Source organism: Musa acuminata, chromosome BXJ2-10 (assembly GCF_036884655.1).
Source record: "Musa acuminata AAA Group cultivar baxijiao chromosome BXJ2-10, Cavendish_Baxijiao_AAA, whole genome shotgun sequence".
NCBI lineage: Eukaryota > Viridiplantae > Streptophyta > Magnoliopsida > Zingiberales > Musaceae > Musa > Musa acuminata.
Genome location: NC_088347.1, coordinates 22,804,958 through 22,821,550, shown reverse-complemented (window position 1 = coordinate 22,821,550; position 16,593 = coordinate 22,804,958). Strand labels below are relative to the sequence as shown.

The 16,593-nt window shown below is 38.8% G+C and overlaps 1 protein-coding gene across 1 annotated transcript; it reads left to right on the top strand.

Annotated features, from left to right (window-relative positions):
- Positions 1-313: 313 nt before the first annotated feature.
- Positions 314-2,439, top strand: LOC135625883 (cytochrome P450 78A9-like). The gene is made up of 2 exons (XM_065131001.1): positions 314-1,488; positions 1,579-2,439. Exons 1-2 carry the CDS (start codon positions 490-492, stop codon positions 2,215-2,217), a joined length of 1,638 nt encoding a protein of 545 aa, XP_064987073.1. The 5' UTR covers positions 314-489; the 3' UTR covers positions 2,218-2,439.
- Positions 2,440-16,593: the final 14,154 nt, after the last annotated feature.

Here is a 16,593-nt window from a genome sequence, read left to right as displayed (position 1 = left end):
GTGTGGAGCCAATCAGCCCTCCCTCAAGCGACGGAACTCCATGGCTTTCTCGTTAGGACGTAAGCCTGTGACTTGGTGCTTAGAACACAAGGGCACGCCATGCCATGTCTTTGTTTCTGACAGGATCCCGAGGTACGGAGCCCATCACGCACTGTGCTGCCCTCGTTCGTGTACCGCGTCATGGTCAAATCCACGTTTTTGGACTAGAAAACTAGGGTACACATACCTACGCCAGCCATGATGTAGTTGTCCCTCGTCCGTTTCTCTCCCGGGCTGCCCTACTCCCTTCTTGCCTTTCATGGCGTCGGTCTCTGCGCTTAGTTTACTTTGATTGCTTTGTTAATGATGGTTTGGTTTCCTTTGCTGGCTTTCCTCGGTTTCTCTCTTGTCTCTATAAATACGTGAAGCCTGAGATCTTCTTCTTCTCGTAACACTGACACCACTCTCGTGGGAGCTGCTGCTTCTCTCGGTACTAGGGAACTCTTGTTCATGGGATCCAAGGCAGACAACGGGTGGTTCGTGTTGCTTTCCGTAGCCGCCAAATGCGGTGAGCTCTCGACCGACCCCGCCCATCTTCTCTCTCTCGCTGTCGTCGTTGCGGTCTGCTGGCTCGCCACTCTCCTGCTGCACTGGGCCTCCCCCGGTGGCCCCGCCTGGGGGAGGTACTGGTGGAGCAGGCGGCAGCTGTGGGGCTTCGGCCATGCCATCCCGGGTCCCCGGGGACTCCCCGTCGTCGGGAGCATGGGCCTGATGTCTGGCCTCGCCCACCGGAAGCTCGCGGCCGCCGCTGACGCCGTCCCTGGCTCCAGGAGGCTCATGGCGCTCAGCCTCTGCGACACCCGAGTGGTCGTCACCTGCGACCCGGACGTAGCCAGGGACATCCTCAACAGCCCCGACTTCGCCCACCGGCCGGCCAACGAGACGGCCTACGGGCTTCTGTTTGACCGCTCCATCGGTTTCGCCCCCTACGGCGCCTACTGGCGCGCCCTGCGGAGGATCGCAGTCACGCACCTCTTCTCCGCCAAGCAGATATCCGCCTTCGCCAACCACCGAGCTGAGATCGCCGCTCAGATGGTTCGTGCCCTCGACCACCTCGTCTCTCGGCCTGTCCAAGTACGGAACATCGTGAAACAGGCATCCCTCAACCACGTCATGTGGTTCGCCTTCGGGAAGCAGTACGCGATCGAGCAGGACACCGAGGAGATGAGGGAGCTGAGAAGCATGGTAGAAGAAGGCTACGAGCTCCTGGGCAAGCTCAACTGGTCGGACCACCTGCCAATGCTCGCCGGCCTGGACCCGCAGCGAATCCGGCATCGCTGCTCCGCCCTCGTCCGCCGGGTCGACCGGTTCGTCACCGGCATCATCGAGGAGCACCGAGCACGGCGGGCGCGCGACCCGGAGGCGGCTCCGCGGGACTTTGTCGACGTTCTGCTGTCCCTGCAGGGCCCCGATAGGTTATCCGACCCCGACATAATCGCCGTCCTTTGGGTAATTCTTAGCTCTTATAATTAGAATTATTACGGAGGAATTATTGTGAAGAGTGATTTGGTGGAGTTAATGATGTGGAAAATTGTGTAGGAGATGATATTTCGGGGTACGGACACCGTCGCGGTGCTGGTGGAGTGGGTGCTCGCGAGGCTAGTGATGCACAAGGACGTGCAGGCGAGGGTGCACGAGGAGCTGGACGCCGTCGTGGGCAGAGACCGGGCGGTGACGGGAACTGACGAGTCGGGGCCACTGCTGTACCTGCAGGGGGTTATCAAGGAGACGCTGCGGATGCACCCGCCGGGCCCGCTGATGTCGTGGGCCCGCATGGCCACATCGGACGCGATCGTCGGCGGGGCCGTCGTGCCCGCGGGCACCACCGCGATGGTGAACATGTGGGCCATCTCCCACGACCCCGCGGTCTGGCCGGAGCCGCTCCGGTTCGATCCGGGCCGGTTCCTGGGGCCAGACGGGCACGCGGTCGACCTGCCGGTGATGGGGTCGGACCTGCGGCTGGCGCCGTTCGGGGCCGGGCGGCGGAGCTGCCCTGGGAAGGGACTGGCCATGGCGGCCGTCGAGCTCTGGGTGGCGGCGCTGGCGCACGAGTTCGAGTGGCTGCCGGCGTCCGACGACGTGGCGGCTGGTGGAGTCGACCTCTCGGAGGTGCTGCGGCTGTCCTGCGAGATGGCGGCGCCATTGACCGTAAGGCTGCGGCGGCGGGGGCCCGCTTGATGGAAGGTGATGTTGTCTGAGGACGTACACGTGCAGTTGCGTCGATAGTAACTACGTTAGCTACTGCGAAGTCTTAGTCGTCTACTTTTCTCATGTTGCTGTCACTTCTCTCTCTTCTTCTCTAGTGGGGAATTGTGTAAGCTTTGAAAACTGCACTATATGTATAATTATATAAATGAAAAATGTATAATATAAAAAATACCATCAAGTTTGACTTGACAATTCCTATTTGCACAATTTGATAGCCGTCTACTTTGCACGATTGTTCGAAACCAATCTTCATGACGATCTATCATCTTCTGACTCTCTTATCTTCTTTTGGCAGCTCCAGGCAAGTTGCAATATAAACAAGTACGAAACTGTGAGTAGGCTTTCTATGTTGCATCAGTCACTCCATTGCTGAAAGAAAGAGTTTCCTGGAGCATGAATACAGCAAGAAAGCTTCTTGAATTAAAGAACTCAACAAATCTACTATAGCTCGCAGAAAGACTTGGTTGGTCAAAGATTAATCTAGCTGAGGCAGTAACTGGAGTCAGATACCTACTATTTAAGTAGATGTGTGCTGCTTGGTTTACTTTGATAGAAGACTAACATATTGTCATCAGCCTGACCTCTGCTCCTTTCCATTGTCTTCAACAACTATGCTGCTCAGTGAATTATTGTTCTTTGTGCATTGAGACTGGGAGATCAATCAAGCTACAAACGATCAAGGTTTTCCAAGGTGGAGAAGTAGGCTGTGTACAGCACAAAACTTGCTTGCGTAGACTAGCATAAACTATGTGCATTTTGTAAAGCAAGTGGGATTGGAGTTGGTGGTTTGGTGGTGGTCACATTGCTTGTAGGTGGATGAAACTAATAAGGTCGGAGGTTGGACCAACAAAGGAAGAGAAACCTCTGTAAAACATGCCACAAAATCCATGTGCTGATGTACCCCTTCTGACAAGAGAAGTCATCAAGGATAAGATAATAAAGACCAGTGGGCTAAAAGAACTGAGAGTGAAGCTGTCACAGAAGCTCAATGGTTCATGGCAGGAGCTCTTGTTTGTTAGTTTGAGGGAGAGTGGATCCTAGGATGATCATAAATAAATGAAGACTTGATGGTTAGTGGTGTCATAGGAAGAAGATGAAGTTGCTCTCAAGCAGTACATCGGGAAAAGTTAATGTAAAAAATTATTTTTTTATTAAAATATGTTCTTTATCCAAATATCAACTTATTATCAAAATCAAATATTAACCTATAAATAGTAGCACAATGAAACAATCACAAAATGAAACACAAAAATTTTATATAAAAAATCAAATACGAAAAAAATCACGAGACCGTAATCCATTTCAAATCTCCACTATCATCAATAATAATAATATGTTTACAATAAGTCTTCTCCAGAATAACTAAAGGATCCCAATAACATCAAAAACACATATCTTGATTCAATAGTAATATATCATAATCATAATTTTTTTAAAGAAAAGATTTAGATCTCACCAAGTGAATATATCAAAAAATATCTCAGAGAAGATAAATTGTAAATCGATACCATTAGGATTGTAAAACTTATTACAAGGTTTCTTCTTATAAAATTTGGGCCAAAACCAATGAAGTTTAGCCGCTTGATTGTCTAACAAAAATATCAAAACCTAGTTTTTTCTCTCTCCTCTCTTTCTCTCTTCTTTTTATGCATCGATAGATATTTTCGTTCACACGCTTCTCATGCCATGCACGTCTCCACTTCACTTTTTTTTTAAATAAATTAAATTTGAGCTCAATGCTGAAATCGTCAGGTCCAAGCTTACCTATGAGCTGAACCCAACAATTCTCTCCCTCTAGCTTATATGGTGGGATGTACTAAGCTCGCTCTTCACTTACATGCTTCAAGCTTCTCCTTTGGCAAAAACTTTGTCAATATGTCTGATCCATTCTCATTGGTAAGCATAATTTTCAAGTACAATTCTTTCATCTCAAGCACATCACGAATCCAATGATATTTTACGTTACTATGTTTGGATCTAGAATGATATGTTGAATTCTTAGAGATGTGAATTGTACTATAACTGTCATAGTAAATAGTATACCCTTCCAGTTTTAAGCCTAATTCTTGTAAAAAATTCTTCATCTGCAAAGCTTCCTTGTCGACTTTAGAAATTAATATGTATTCTACTTTTGTGGTTGATAGAGCAACATAATTTTATAACTTAGATTGCCAAGAGATTACTCCCCTTGTAAACGTCATCAAAAACCTCAAAGTGAACTTCCTCGAAATAGTATCATTTGTCATGTCTGCATTTGTGTACCCCTCTAGCACAGGTTCACTATTACTAAAATATAAACACAACTTGAAAGTGTATTTTAGATATCTTAATATTCATTTCACTATTGTCCAATGTTTCTTACCAGGATTAGAGAGAAATCAACTGACAACTCCAATTGCATTAGCTATATCTGGCCTCGTACAAACCATTGTATACATCAAATTGCCTATCGCATATGAGTTAGGTATTTTGGATATTTCTTTTTTTTTTTCTCACTTATAGGACATTGTTTCAAACTAAGTTGAAATGACTGACAAGTAGAGAATAAATTGCTTTAGCTTTACTCATGTTGAATCTTTTAAGAACTTTTCAATGTAGGTCTCCTAGGATAACCAAATCTTCTATTCTTCTTATCACGAAGAATCATCATGCCCAGTATTTATTTCATCGATCCTAAGTCTTTCGTGGCAAAAAACTTACTTAGCTTTCTTTTAAGCTTCTCAATTTTACTAGCATCATGGTCAACAATCAATATATCATCAATATATAGTTGGAGAATAATGAAATCATCATCTGAAAACTACTTTATAAACACATAGTGATCAAATGTAGTTTTATTATACAATTGGCTTATCATAAAGGAATCAAACTTCTTGTATTACTGTCTAGGTACTTATTTGAGTTCATATAAGTTTTTCCTATGCTTGTATACTAAATTTTCTTTTCCTTTGACTTTAAAACCTTATGATTGCTCTATATAATTTTTTTTCTTCTAAGTCACCATGAAAAAATACAGTTTTTATATCAAGTTGATCATCTTTTAAGTTCAAGTGAGCAATTAAACCAAGAACAATTCGAATAGAGAATATTTTCATCACAAGAGAAAATATTTCTCCAAAGTCAGTATCTTTCTTCTAACTGAATCATTTCACAATTAGTCATGTCTTATATCTTTGTTGTGAACTATTATTTTCAGTCTTCAACTTATAAACTCATTTATTTTTAGAGCTTTCTTCTCTTTAGACAACTTTTCTAAGTCATACGTGTAGTTCTCAAATAAGGATCTCATCTCTTCTTGCATGGCTTTAACCCACTTATTCTTATGCTCATTTAAATTTTTGGCTCTCCCTCATCAATAATTATAACATACTTATGTGAAGGATATCTTGTAGATGGTTGTCACTCTCTTGTGGATCTTCTCAATGGAATCTCAATTGATAGTGCAGGTGCTTGCTCAAATTGTTCAGTTGGTTCAGTATTATCATTAATATTCTTACCATTATCTTTTTATTCATTTCTCCCATGATCATCATGAACTATAGGTGAAGGAACTGGACCCAAATTGTAAAGAATATAAATAAAGGTTTTTGGCTTCTCAACATTGTCACCATTATTAAACAATTAATCTTCAAGAAACATAACATCTCTATTTCTATTAATCTTTTTGTTCATTAGATCTCATAATATGTACCCAGACTCTTTATAACCGTACCCCAAGAAAATGAATGCTTTTGCCTTATTATAAAGTTTGGACTTCTCATTTTTTGAAATATGAACAAATGATTTATACTAAAAAACTCTTAAGTGATCATAAGATACATCTTTCCCTTTCCATACTCTCTTTGGAACATTACCTTTTAGATAAATTAATGAAGAAAAGTTTATCTTTCTCATAGTCTCCTCTCAAAATGACTTTGGTAAGTTAGTATGGGAAAACATACGCCTAATCCTTTCTTCAATGGTTTTATTCATTCTTTCTGTCATACTGTTTTTCTAAGAAGTTTTAGGAATTATTTTCTGAAGTTTGATACCATGAAACTTATAATAATTCTCAAAAGAACCCATATACTCTAATGGGGATATAAACATGAATAACCTTTGTATATGAACAAATACTAGAAGACCATAATACGCAGTGGAATTAAATGAAAGCACAATCAAACAAAACACCAAGATATACATGGAAAACCCCTCCAATGTGAAGGGTAAAAACCACGGGGCAAACTAGAAATAATCCACTATGAGAATAATGAATATATAAATCTCAATCTCTTGCCCTAAACCCTAGCAACAATCACAAGAGAACAATTGGGATACAAGGATCACGTCACTGCCCACAATATCTAAAACCTCCCCAAGTAATCACAGCGAGAGTCTACTGTAGATTTGATCTAACCTGAGATGAGAACACTGCTAGATGATTGAGAACGGCCTCTCTACGTTGTCATTGTCTTCTTCCCTTTCTTTCTCTTCCTTTTCTACCTTGTTTTCTTCCTTTTCTTTGGAATCCCGTGGCTCTCTTCTTCTCCCACATTGCTGCCCTATTTATGCCTTTTTCTGCCTCCAAAACGCAGCCACCACACCCCCCTAATGTTAACTAGGGTTAGGTTAAGAGGGGGTGTGAGCTGTGGGCTGCCCAAGCCCACTATGGGTTGAATTTGTGGGCTACCAGCCCAACAACCTCCCCCTTCATCCCATAAGGGAGGCTGTCCTATGACTCCTCAATGTGAAGCCATGCCGACCAACTGTCAGCATATCTCCTGTCTTTCTTTTGGTAAAGTTTTTGTTAACATGTCTGCTCCGTTGTCATCTGTGTGAATTTTCTGAAGCTGCAACTACTTCTATTCAAATACATTTTGAATCCAGTGGTATCTGACATCTATATGCTTTGACTTGGAATAAAACATTGGGTTCTTACACAAATGGATGGCACTCTGACTGTCATAATGCATCACATAATTTTTCTGTTTCAGCCCCAATTCTTGTAAGAATTCTTTCATCCATAACATTTCTTTGCATACCTCTATAGCACCAATATATTCTGCTTCTGTGGTGGAGAGAGCGATACACCTTTGCAACTTGGATTGCCATGACATAGCTCCCCCTACAAAAATAAGTACATAACCTGAAGTAGACTTTCTCGTATCTATATCTCTTGCCATATCTGTATCTGTGTAACCTATCAACACATGTGGTCCACCTCCAAAGCTTAAACAAACCTTAGAGCTTCCTCTGAGATATCTAAAAATCCACTTCACTACTGCCTAGTGCTCTTTGCCTGGATTTGCAAGAAATCTGCTAGTAATACCAACTACATATGCAATGTCTGGCCTCCATGTTCAAATACAAAATTTAAATCACCAAAATCCCTTGCTCTGATACCAGTTGATGGGGATATAAACATGTTGGGAAAAACCTATTAAAGCGGAATAATTCTTTCCCTCTTTGTGTATCAAAATACCAACTTGATATCCAAATGCAAATATCAACCAGCATAGCATAAACAATAGAGCAAAAAATCAATCACATAGTGAGACCAAATCTTTTAACGTGGAAAACCCAATGTGGGAAAAACTACGGGACCGTAGTCCACCTCAAACTTCCACTATCAATAATAATGATAACGGGTTTACAGTAAGTCTTCTCTAGAATAACTAGAGGATCAGAATAACATCAAGATCATAGATCTTGGCTCAAGAAAAACATATCTTCATCATGTAGGATGGATCTCCTCAAAAGAGAATTCTAGGTCTCACAGAGTGGATATCGCAGGAAAGTACCTTAGAGAGGTTAAACTATAGATCAACACTGTTAGGATTGTAGAGTTTGCTGCAAGGATTCTCCACATAAAATTTAGGCCGAAACTGACAACGTTTGGCCACCGATCGTCAAGTAGAAAACTCAGAAACCTAATCTTTCTCTCTCCTCTTTCCTATGCACGCTGCAAAATCTTTTTTCCTCACCTTCTCTTTCCTCTTTTTAATTTCTTTCATTTGCTGATTTGGGCTCAATAGGCCCAATTGTCCAAGCCCACATATGGGCTGAACCCAATAATTCTTCCCCTCCAGCTTATATGGTGGGCTGTACCAAGCCCGTTGTTCGCCTACATGCTTCAAGCTTCTCCTTAGGTAAAGACTTTGTCAACATATCTGAACCATTCTCATTGGTATGCACCTTTTCCAACTGTAATTCTTTCATCTCAAGCACATCACGAATCCAGTGATATCTCACATCAATATGCTTGGATCTAGAATGGTATGTTGAATTCTTGGAGAGGTGAATGACACTCTGACTATCACAGTAAACAGTATATACTTCCTGTTTCAAGCCCAATTCCTGTAGAAACTTTTTCATCCATAAAGTTTCCTTATAGGCTTTAGTAACTTCTGTGGTTAATAGAGCAACACATTTCTGTAACTTAGACTGCCAAGAGACTGCTCCTCTTGCAAATGTTATCAAGAATCCCGAAGTGGACTTCCTAGAATCAGTATCACCTGCCATGTCCGCATCTGTGTAACCTTCTAACACAGGTTCATCACTGCCAAAACATAAACACAACCTGGAAGTACCTCTTAGATATCTTAATATCCATTTCACTATTGCCCAATGTTCCTTTCTAGGATTTGAGAGAAATCGGCTGACAACTCCAACTACATGAGCTATATCTGGCCTAGTACAAACCATAGCATACATCAAACTGCCTACTGCAGATGAGTAAGGCACTCTGGAGATTTCTTCTTTTTCTTTCTCACTTGTAGGACATTGTTTCGAACTAAGCATGAAATGACCTACAAGTGGGGAACAAACTGCTTTGGCTTTACTCATGTTGAATCTTTCAAGAACCTTTTCAATATAAGTCTCATGAGATAGCCAAATCTTCTTTTTCTTCCTATCACGAAGAATCTTCATTCCAAGTATTTGTTTCACCGATCCCAAGTCTTTCATGGCAAAAAACTTACTTAGCTCTCTTTTAAGCTTTCCAATTTTTTCAACATCATGGTCAACAATCAACATATCATCAACATATAGCAGTAAAATAATAAAATCATCATCTGAAAATTTCTTCATAAACACACAATGATCAGATGTGGTTCTATCATACCCTTGGCTCATCATAAAGGAATCAAACTTCTTATACCATTGTCTAGGTGTCTGTTTGAGTCCATATAAACTTTTCCTAAGCTTACATACCAGATTTTCTTTTCCCTTGACTTTGAAACCTTCTAGTTGCTCCATGTAAATTTCTTCTTCTAAGTCACCATGAAGAAATGCTGTTTTTACATCAAGTTGCTCAACTTCTAAATTTAAGCGGACAGCCAAACCAAGAACAACTCGGATAGAGGACATTTTCACAACCGGAGAAAATATTTCTTCAAAGTCAATACATTTCTTCTGACTGAATCCTTTCACAACTAGTCGTGCCTTGTATCTTTGTTGTGAGCTATTGCTTTCAGTCTTCAATTTGTAAACCCACTTATTCTTGAGAGCTTTCTTCTCTTTAGGCAACTTTACCAAGTCATAGGTATGGTTCTCAAGCAAGGATCTCATCTCTTCTTGCATGGCTTTAACCCACTCATTCTTATTCTCATGTAGAATAGCTTCTTGGTAAGTTTCTAGTAGAGGGTTGTCGCTCTCTAGTGGATCTTCTTAATGGAATCTCAACTAGTGGTGGAGGTAGCTATTCAGTTGGTTTAGCATCATCAACTGTAGGTGTATCATCACTGGTATTCTCATCACAATCTTCTTGTTCATCTCCCCCATGATCATCATGAACTACAGGTGAAGGAACTGGACCCAAACTCCAAGGAATATAAACAGAGGTTTCTGGCTTCTCAACATTATCACCATCATCAAACAATTGGTCTTTAAGAAACACAACATCTTTGCTTCTAATAATCTTCTTGTTCACTGGATCCCATAATCTGTACCCAAACTCTTCATGACCATATCCCAAGAAGATACATGCTTTTGCTTTACTATCAAGCTTGGACCTCTCATCTTTGGGAATATGAACAAATGCTTTACACCCAAAGACTTTTAAGTGATTATAAGATATATCTTTTCCTCTCCATACTCTCTCTGGAACATCACCTTGCAGAGGCACTGATGGAGAAAGATTTATCAGGTTAACTGTAGTTCTCAAAGCCTCCTCCTAAAATGACTTTGGTAACTTAGCGTGGGAAAGCATACACCTAATCCTTTCTTCAATGGTTCTGTTCATCCTTTCTGCCACACCGTTTTGCTGAGGAGTTTTAGGAACTGTTTTCTCAAGCCTAATACCATGGAACCTGCAATAATTCTCAAAAGGACCCCTATACTCGCCATTATTATCTGATCGAAGACACTTTAGTTTTCTGTCAGTTTCTCTTTCAACTCTGACATGAAACTCTTTGAAAACATCGAGTACCTGGTCTTTAGATTTCAAAGCAAAAGCCCACACTTTTCTAGAATGGTCATCACTAAAAGTAACAAAATAAAGAACACCTCCAAGAGTTCTAGTTTGCATAGTACAAACATCAGTATGGACTAAATCAATAACATTTGATCTTCTAGATGATGGATATGTCTGAAATGTAACTCTATGTGTTTTTCCAACTAAGCAATGATCACAAGATTTAAGAGATATACTTTGCAACTCTGGTAAAAACTGCTTTCTAGCAAGAGTTTGAAGTCCCTTCTCGCTGATATGTCCAAGCCTCTTGTGCCAAAGATCTATACTTTCACCTTTTCGAATTGCATTAATCTCTCCTTTGTGTAGCTTAGCTTCCATGACATAAAAAGAGTTAATCTTCTTTCCTTTTGCCACAATTAGAGAACCTTTAGTGAGTTTCTATTTACTTTCACCAAAATAGTGTGCAAAGCCCTCATCATCAAGTCTCCAATACCCACTAGATGTACCATTGTTTCCCATTCTGACATTACCAAAATCACCAACAGTGTAAGATCTAAAGAAATCACAATGAGAAGTGACATGAAATGAAGCACCAGAGTCAATTACTCAATTACTGTCCTGAGCTACAAGGCTAACACAACCTTCAACACAGACAATAGTGATATTACCTTCAGCAATAATTGTATTGGTCTCTTTCTCATTTTTCTTCATTTCATTCTGTTCTCGCTTCCAAAACTTACACTCTTTCTTCATGTGACCTAGTCTGTTACAGTGAAAACATTTGATATCTCTTCTAGACTTAGATCTTCCTCTATATCCATGTGGATTTCTACTATGACTTCTTCCACGTCTTTCTTGTTTTTCAGTAACAAATGCACTAGAAGAAGATTCACCCTGTTCTTTCCTTCTGATATCTTCATTTAGCAAACTGTCTTTAACCATATCTATAGTTAGAGTCCCCTTTGGCGTGGAGTTACAAATAGTCACCACATACGTTTCCCAACTTTCTAGTAAAGAGCTGAGAAGTAATAATCCTTGCATCTCATCATCTATATTCATTTTCATAGCAACCAACTTGTTTGCAAGATTCTGAAATAGACTTATGTGCTCAACAATGTTACCACCATTTTTATACTTCAAATTTACAAACATTCTGAGGAGAGAAATTCTATTTCCCACTATCTTTTTCACAAAGAGGTTTTCTAACCTTTGCCAAACAACATCAGCTTTGGTTTCATCTGAAATATGCTCATGCAAGTTTATATCCATCCATCTTCTAATATAGGCAATAGCTTTTCAATGTTGAACTTCCCATTCTTCATCGTCCATAGTAGAAAGTTTATCTTTAACCTTGATAGGCTTATACAAATCTTTGCAATGTAACAAATCTTCCATCAGATGCCTCCAAGTGGAATAATTTGATGAGTTCAATTTAATCATACCATCTGACTACTCCATTTCAATCACACAAGAAAAACTAGCACCAAACAACCTGATGTTCTGATACCACTTGTTGGGAAAAACCTATTAAAGCGGAATAATTCTTTCCCTCTTTGTGTATCAAAATAGGTTTCTCATCAAAATACCAACTTGATATCCAAATACAAATATCAACCATCATAACATAAACAATAGAGCAAAAAATCAATCACATATTGAGACCAAATCTTTTAACGTGGAAGACCCAATGTGGGAAAAACCACGGGACCGTAGTCCACCTCAAACTTCCACTATCAATAATAATGATAACAGGTTTACAGTAGGTCTTCTCTAGAATAACTAGAGAATCAGAATAACATCAAGATTATAGATCTTGGCTCAAGAAAAGCATATCTTCATCATGTAGGATGTATCTCCTCAAAAGAGAATTCTTAGTCTCACCGAGTGAATATCGCAGGAAAGGACCTTAGAGAGGTTAAACTATAGATCAACACCGTTAGGATGGTAGAGTTTGCTGCAAGGATTCTCCACATAAAATTTGGGCTGAAACTGATAATGTTTGACCACCGATCGTCAAGCAAAAAACTCAAAAACCTAATCTTTCTCTATCTATTTCTCTCTCTTTCCTATGCACGCCGCACGCTACACGTTGTAATTTGATCCTTTTTCCTCACCTTCTCTCTCCTCTTTTTAATTTCCTATGCTGATTTGGGCTCAATAGGCTCAATTGTCCAAGCCCACATATGGTCTGAACCCAACAAAACAGGAATAACCTTTATATATGAACAAATACTAGAAGACCATAATACGTAGCGAAATTAAATGAAAGTACAATCAAACAAAACACCAAGATATACGTGGAAAACCTCTCCAATATGAAGGGTAAAAACGATAAACTAGAGATAATCCACTATGAGAATAATAAATATACAAATCTCAATCTCTTGCCCTAAACCCTAGCAATAATCACAAGAGAACAATTGGGATACAAGGATCACGTCACTGCCCACAATATTTAAAACCTCCCCAAGTAATCACAGCAAGAGTCTACTGTAGATTTGATCTATCCTGAGATGAGAACACTACTAGATGATTAAGAACAGCCTCTCTGCGTTGTCCTTGTCTTCTTCCCTTTCTTTCTCTTCCTTTTCTGCCTTGTTTTCTTCCTTTTCTTTGGAATCCCGTGGCTCTCTTCTTCTCCCACGTTGCTGCCCTATTTATGCCTTTTTCTGCCTCCAAAACGCAGCCACCACACCCTCCTAATGTTAATTAGGGTTAGGTCAAGAGGGGGTATGGGCTGTGGGCTGCCCAAGCCCACTATGGGCTGAATCTGTGGGCTGTCAGCCCAACATACTCGTCACCATTATCTACTCGAATACACTTTAGTTTTCTATCAATTTCTCTTTCAACACTAACATAAAACTATTTGAAAAGTACATAATCTTTAGATTTTAAAGTAAAAGCCCAAACTTTTCTAGAATGATCATCAATAAATATAACACAATAAAGAACACGTACAAAAGTTCTAGTTTGTATAGTATAGACGTTAATGTGAAACAAATCAATAATATTTTATTTTCTAGATAGTGAATAAGTATGAAAGGCAACTTTATGTATTTTTTCAACTAAACAATGATAATAAGATTTAAGAGATGTACTATGCAACTCTCGTAAGAATTACTTTTTAGCAAGAGTTGAAGTCCCTTCTCGCTGATATGACCAAGTCTCTTATACTAAAGATATATGCTTTTACTATTTTGAATTATGTTAATCTCTCCTTTGTGTAGCTTAGCTTCTATAACATCAAAAGAGTTTAGCTTCTTTCCTCTCATCACAATTAGGGAACCTTTGGTGAGCTTCCATTTACTTTCACCAAAATAGTATGTAAATCTCTCATTGTAGATATCAAGTTAAGACGAATATCTAAAATATGTCTAACATCTTTGAGTATTAATTTGCTTCATGGTCTCTAAGCAAATATCTCTAATATCCACAATTTTATATGTATCACTATTTTCCATTTTAACATTATCAAAATCACCAACAATGTAATTTATGAAAAAATCATCAAGTAATATAGAATGAAACACTAAAGTCAATTACCTAATTACTATTATAAGTTGCAAGACTAACACATCCATCATCATAAATAATAACTATATTACCTTTAATAGCAACTATATTCGTATCTTTCTTATTTTTCTTCCTTTTATTTTATTCTCGCTTCCAAAACCTATATTATTTCTTTATATGACGTGGCATGGTATAGTGGAAACACTTGATATCTCTTCTAGACTTGGATCTTTCTCTGTAACCATATAGATTTCTATTATGACTTCTTCAATATCTTTCTTATTTTTTAATAATAAGTGCACCAGAAGAAGATTCTCCCTGTTATTTCTTTTTGGTATATTCATTTAGTAAATTATCTTGAGCCATGTCTATGGTTAGAGTCTTCTCTAGTGTGAAGTTAAAAATTATCATCACGTTTCCCAACTTTCTGGAAAAGAGCTGAGAAGTAATAATCATTGCATCTTATCATCTATATTCATTTTTATAGCAACCAGCTCATTTGTAAGACTTTGAAACAGGCTAATGTGCTGAACAATGTTACCATCATCTTTATATTTTAAATTAACAAGCTTTCTAAGAAGGAAAAATTCTATTTCTCATTGTCTTTTTCATAAAGAGAATTTTTAACCTTTGTCAAATAACATCAGTCTTTTTTTTATCAGAAATATGCTCATGCAAGTTTACATTCATCTATCTTCTGATATAAGTAATAGCTTTTCTATGTTGAACAAATCATTTCTCATCTTTCATAATAGAAGGTGTTTTTTTAACTTTGATGGGCTTATACAAATATTTGCAATAGAGCAAATCTTTTGTCATACATTTCTAAGTGTAATAATTTGATGAGTTCAATTTAATCATACCACTCTTATATTTCAATCACACAAGAAAAACTAGCACCAAACAATCTGAAGCTCTGATACGAGAAAAATTATTATATATCAAAATGAGTTCCTCACCAAAATATCAACTTATTACCAAAAGTAAATATTAATCAGAGCAGCATAAACAGTAGAATAGTGAATCAATCATAAAATGAAATACCAAATTTTTACGTGAAGAACCTAATGCAGACAAAACTACGAGATTGTAGTCCATTTTAAATCTCCACTATCATCAATAATAATAATAAATTTATAATAAGCCTTCTCCAAAATAACTAAAGGATCATAATAACATAAAAAATATAAATATTGATTCAACAATAATATATCGTCATCATCAAAAATAGATTTTATCAAAATATTTTTTTAAATTTCACGAAATAAGCATATTAGAAAAGTATCTCAAAAAAGATAAATCATAGATCTAACTTCTTTACGATTGTAAAACTTATAATAAAAATTATTCTCACAAAATTTGAGTCAAAACCAATAAAATTTAGCAGCTTTGTTGTCTAACAAAAACTTAAAAACCTTGTTTTTTCTCTCTCCTCTCTTTCTCGGTTCTTTTTCTGCGTCGACACACGTTTCCGTTCGCACATTTGTCACACCGCGCACGTCCAGTCCAAGCTCAGCTATGGGCTGAACCCAACACAGCATCAGATGCAATTCTGAATCGAATGATTTGGATAGTGAAAGGTAGAAGAAAATCCAGGCAAGAAGCTATGAGAGACTTGAGGTGGGCCACTCTGTGATAGAAAGGAAAAGCCTTGCACAACGTATGACTTACAGACATATTATCACATTTTCTATCCAAAACCTCACACTGACCATCCTAATAAAATGATTTCGTGTATGTCGTTGAGCAAATCCAGCAAAAGACCAGCATGTTTCAGTAATAAGAACTCACTCTTTTTTTCTTGTTGCTTTCTGGTTAATGATATGATCCAGCAACAACATCACTCAGCATTCTAAGAATCTTGGAAGCTTCAAGGTGAGGCTTCCAACATTGCTTTCTTGAATCGAATAGCCATAAAACAAACAAATGGAACATTGGATAGTAAAGCTTCTGTTATCTTAGATACTAGCATGTAAATTACAGCAAAAACAATTTGTGGGCAACATTAGAATCAGAGAATGAGTGAGACTGAAAATTAATTGACATAAAATGTGTGACATGGTTGGTATATGGGAGAGTCTTCAGTAGATGCAGTAGGATCTTTGGAGCTTGAATGCTTGATCAAAGTTAAATATCACTCAAGCAAGAGATCAAAAGCTGTATTACCCTACCATGATGAATCATCAGGATACATTAATGATAAAAAATATCCTTGCTAACCTAGCAAGGATTTAACCTATCCTCACTAAGAGTGTGACTCCCAGAAAGAACTTCTATCCTCCTTAATGTTGGTTACCTTTTGTGAGGCCTTCTTTTGTCTTCATCAAGAACCTGAGGACATCTGCACTTGCTAGTATAGTAATTCCTGGCTAATAGATAGAAGGTATATTATCAAGCATAAATATGTATTAGCAAGGTCAAATATCCTCCATACTACTTCA

Bases quoted from the DNA above. Each gene is read 5' to 3' on its own strand.
- LOC135625883 (XM_065131001.1), top strand. From the start codon at position 490: ATGGGATCCAAGGCAGACAACGGGTGGTTCGTGTTGCTTTCCGTAGCC. The intron at 1,489-1,578 runs GTAATTCTTAGC...AAAATTGTGTAG, and splicing joins ACATAATCGCCGTCCTTTGG to GAGATGATATTTCGGGGTAC.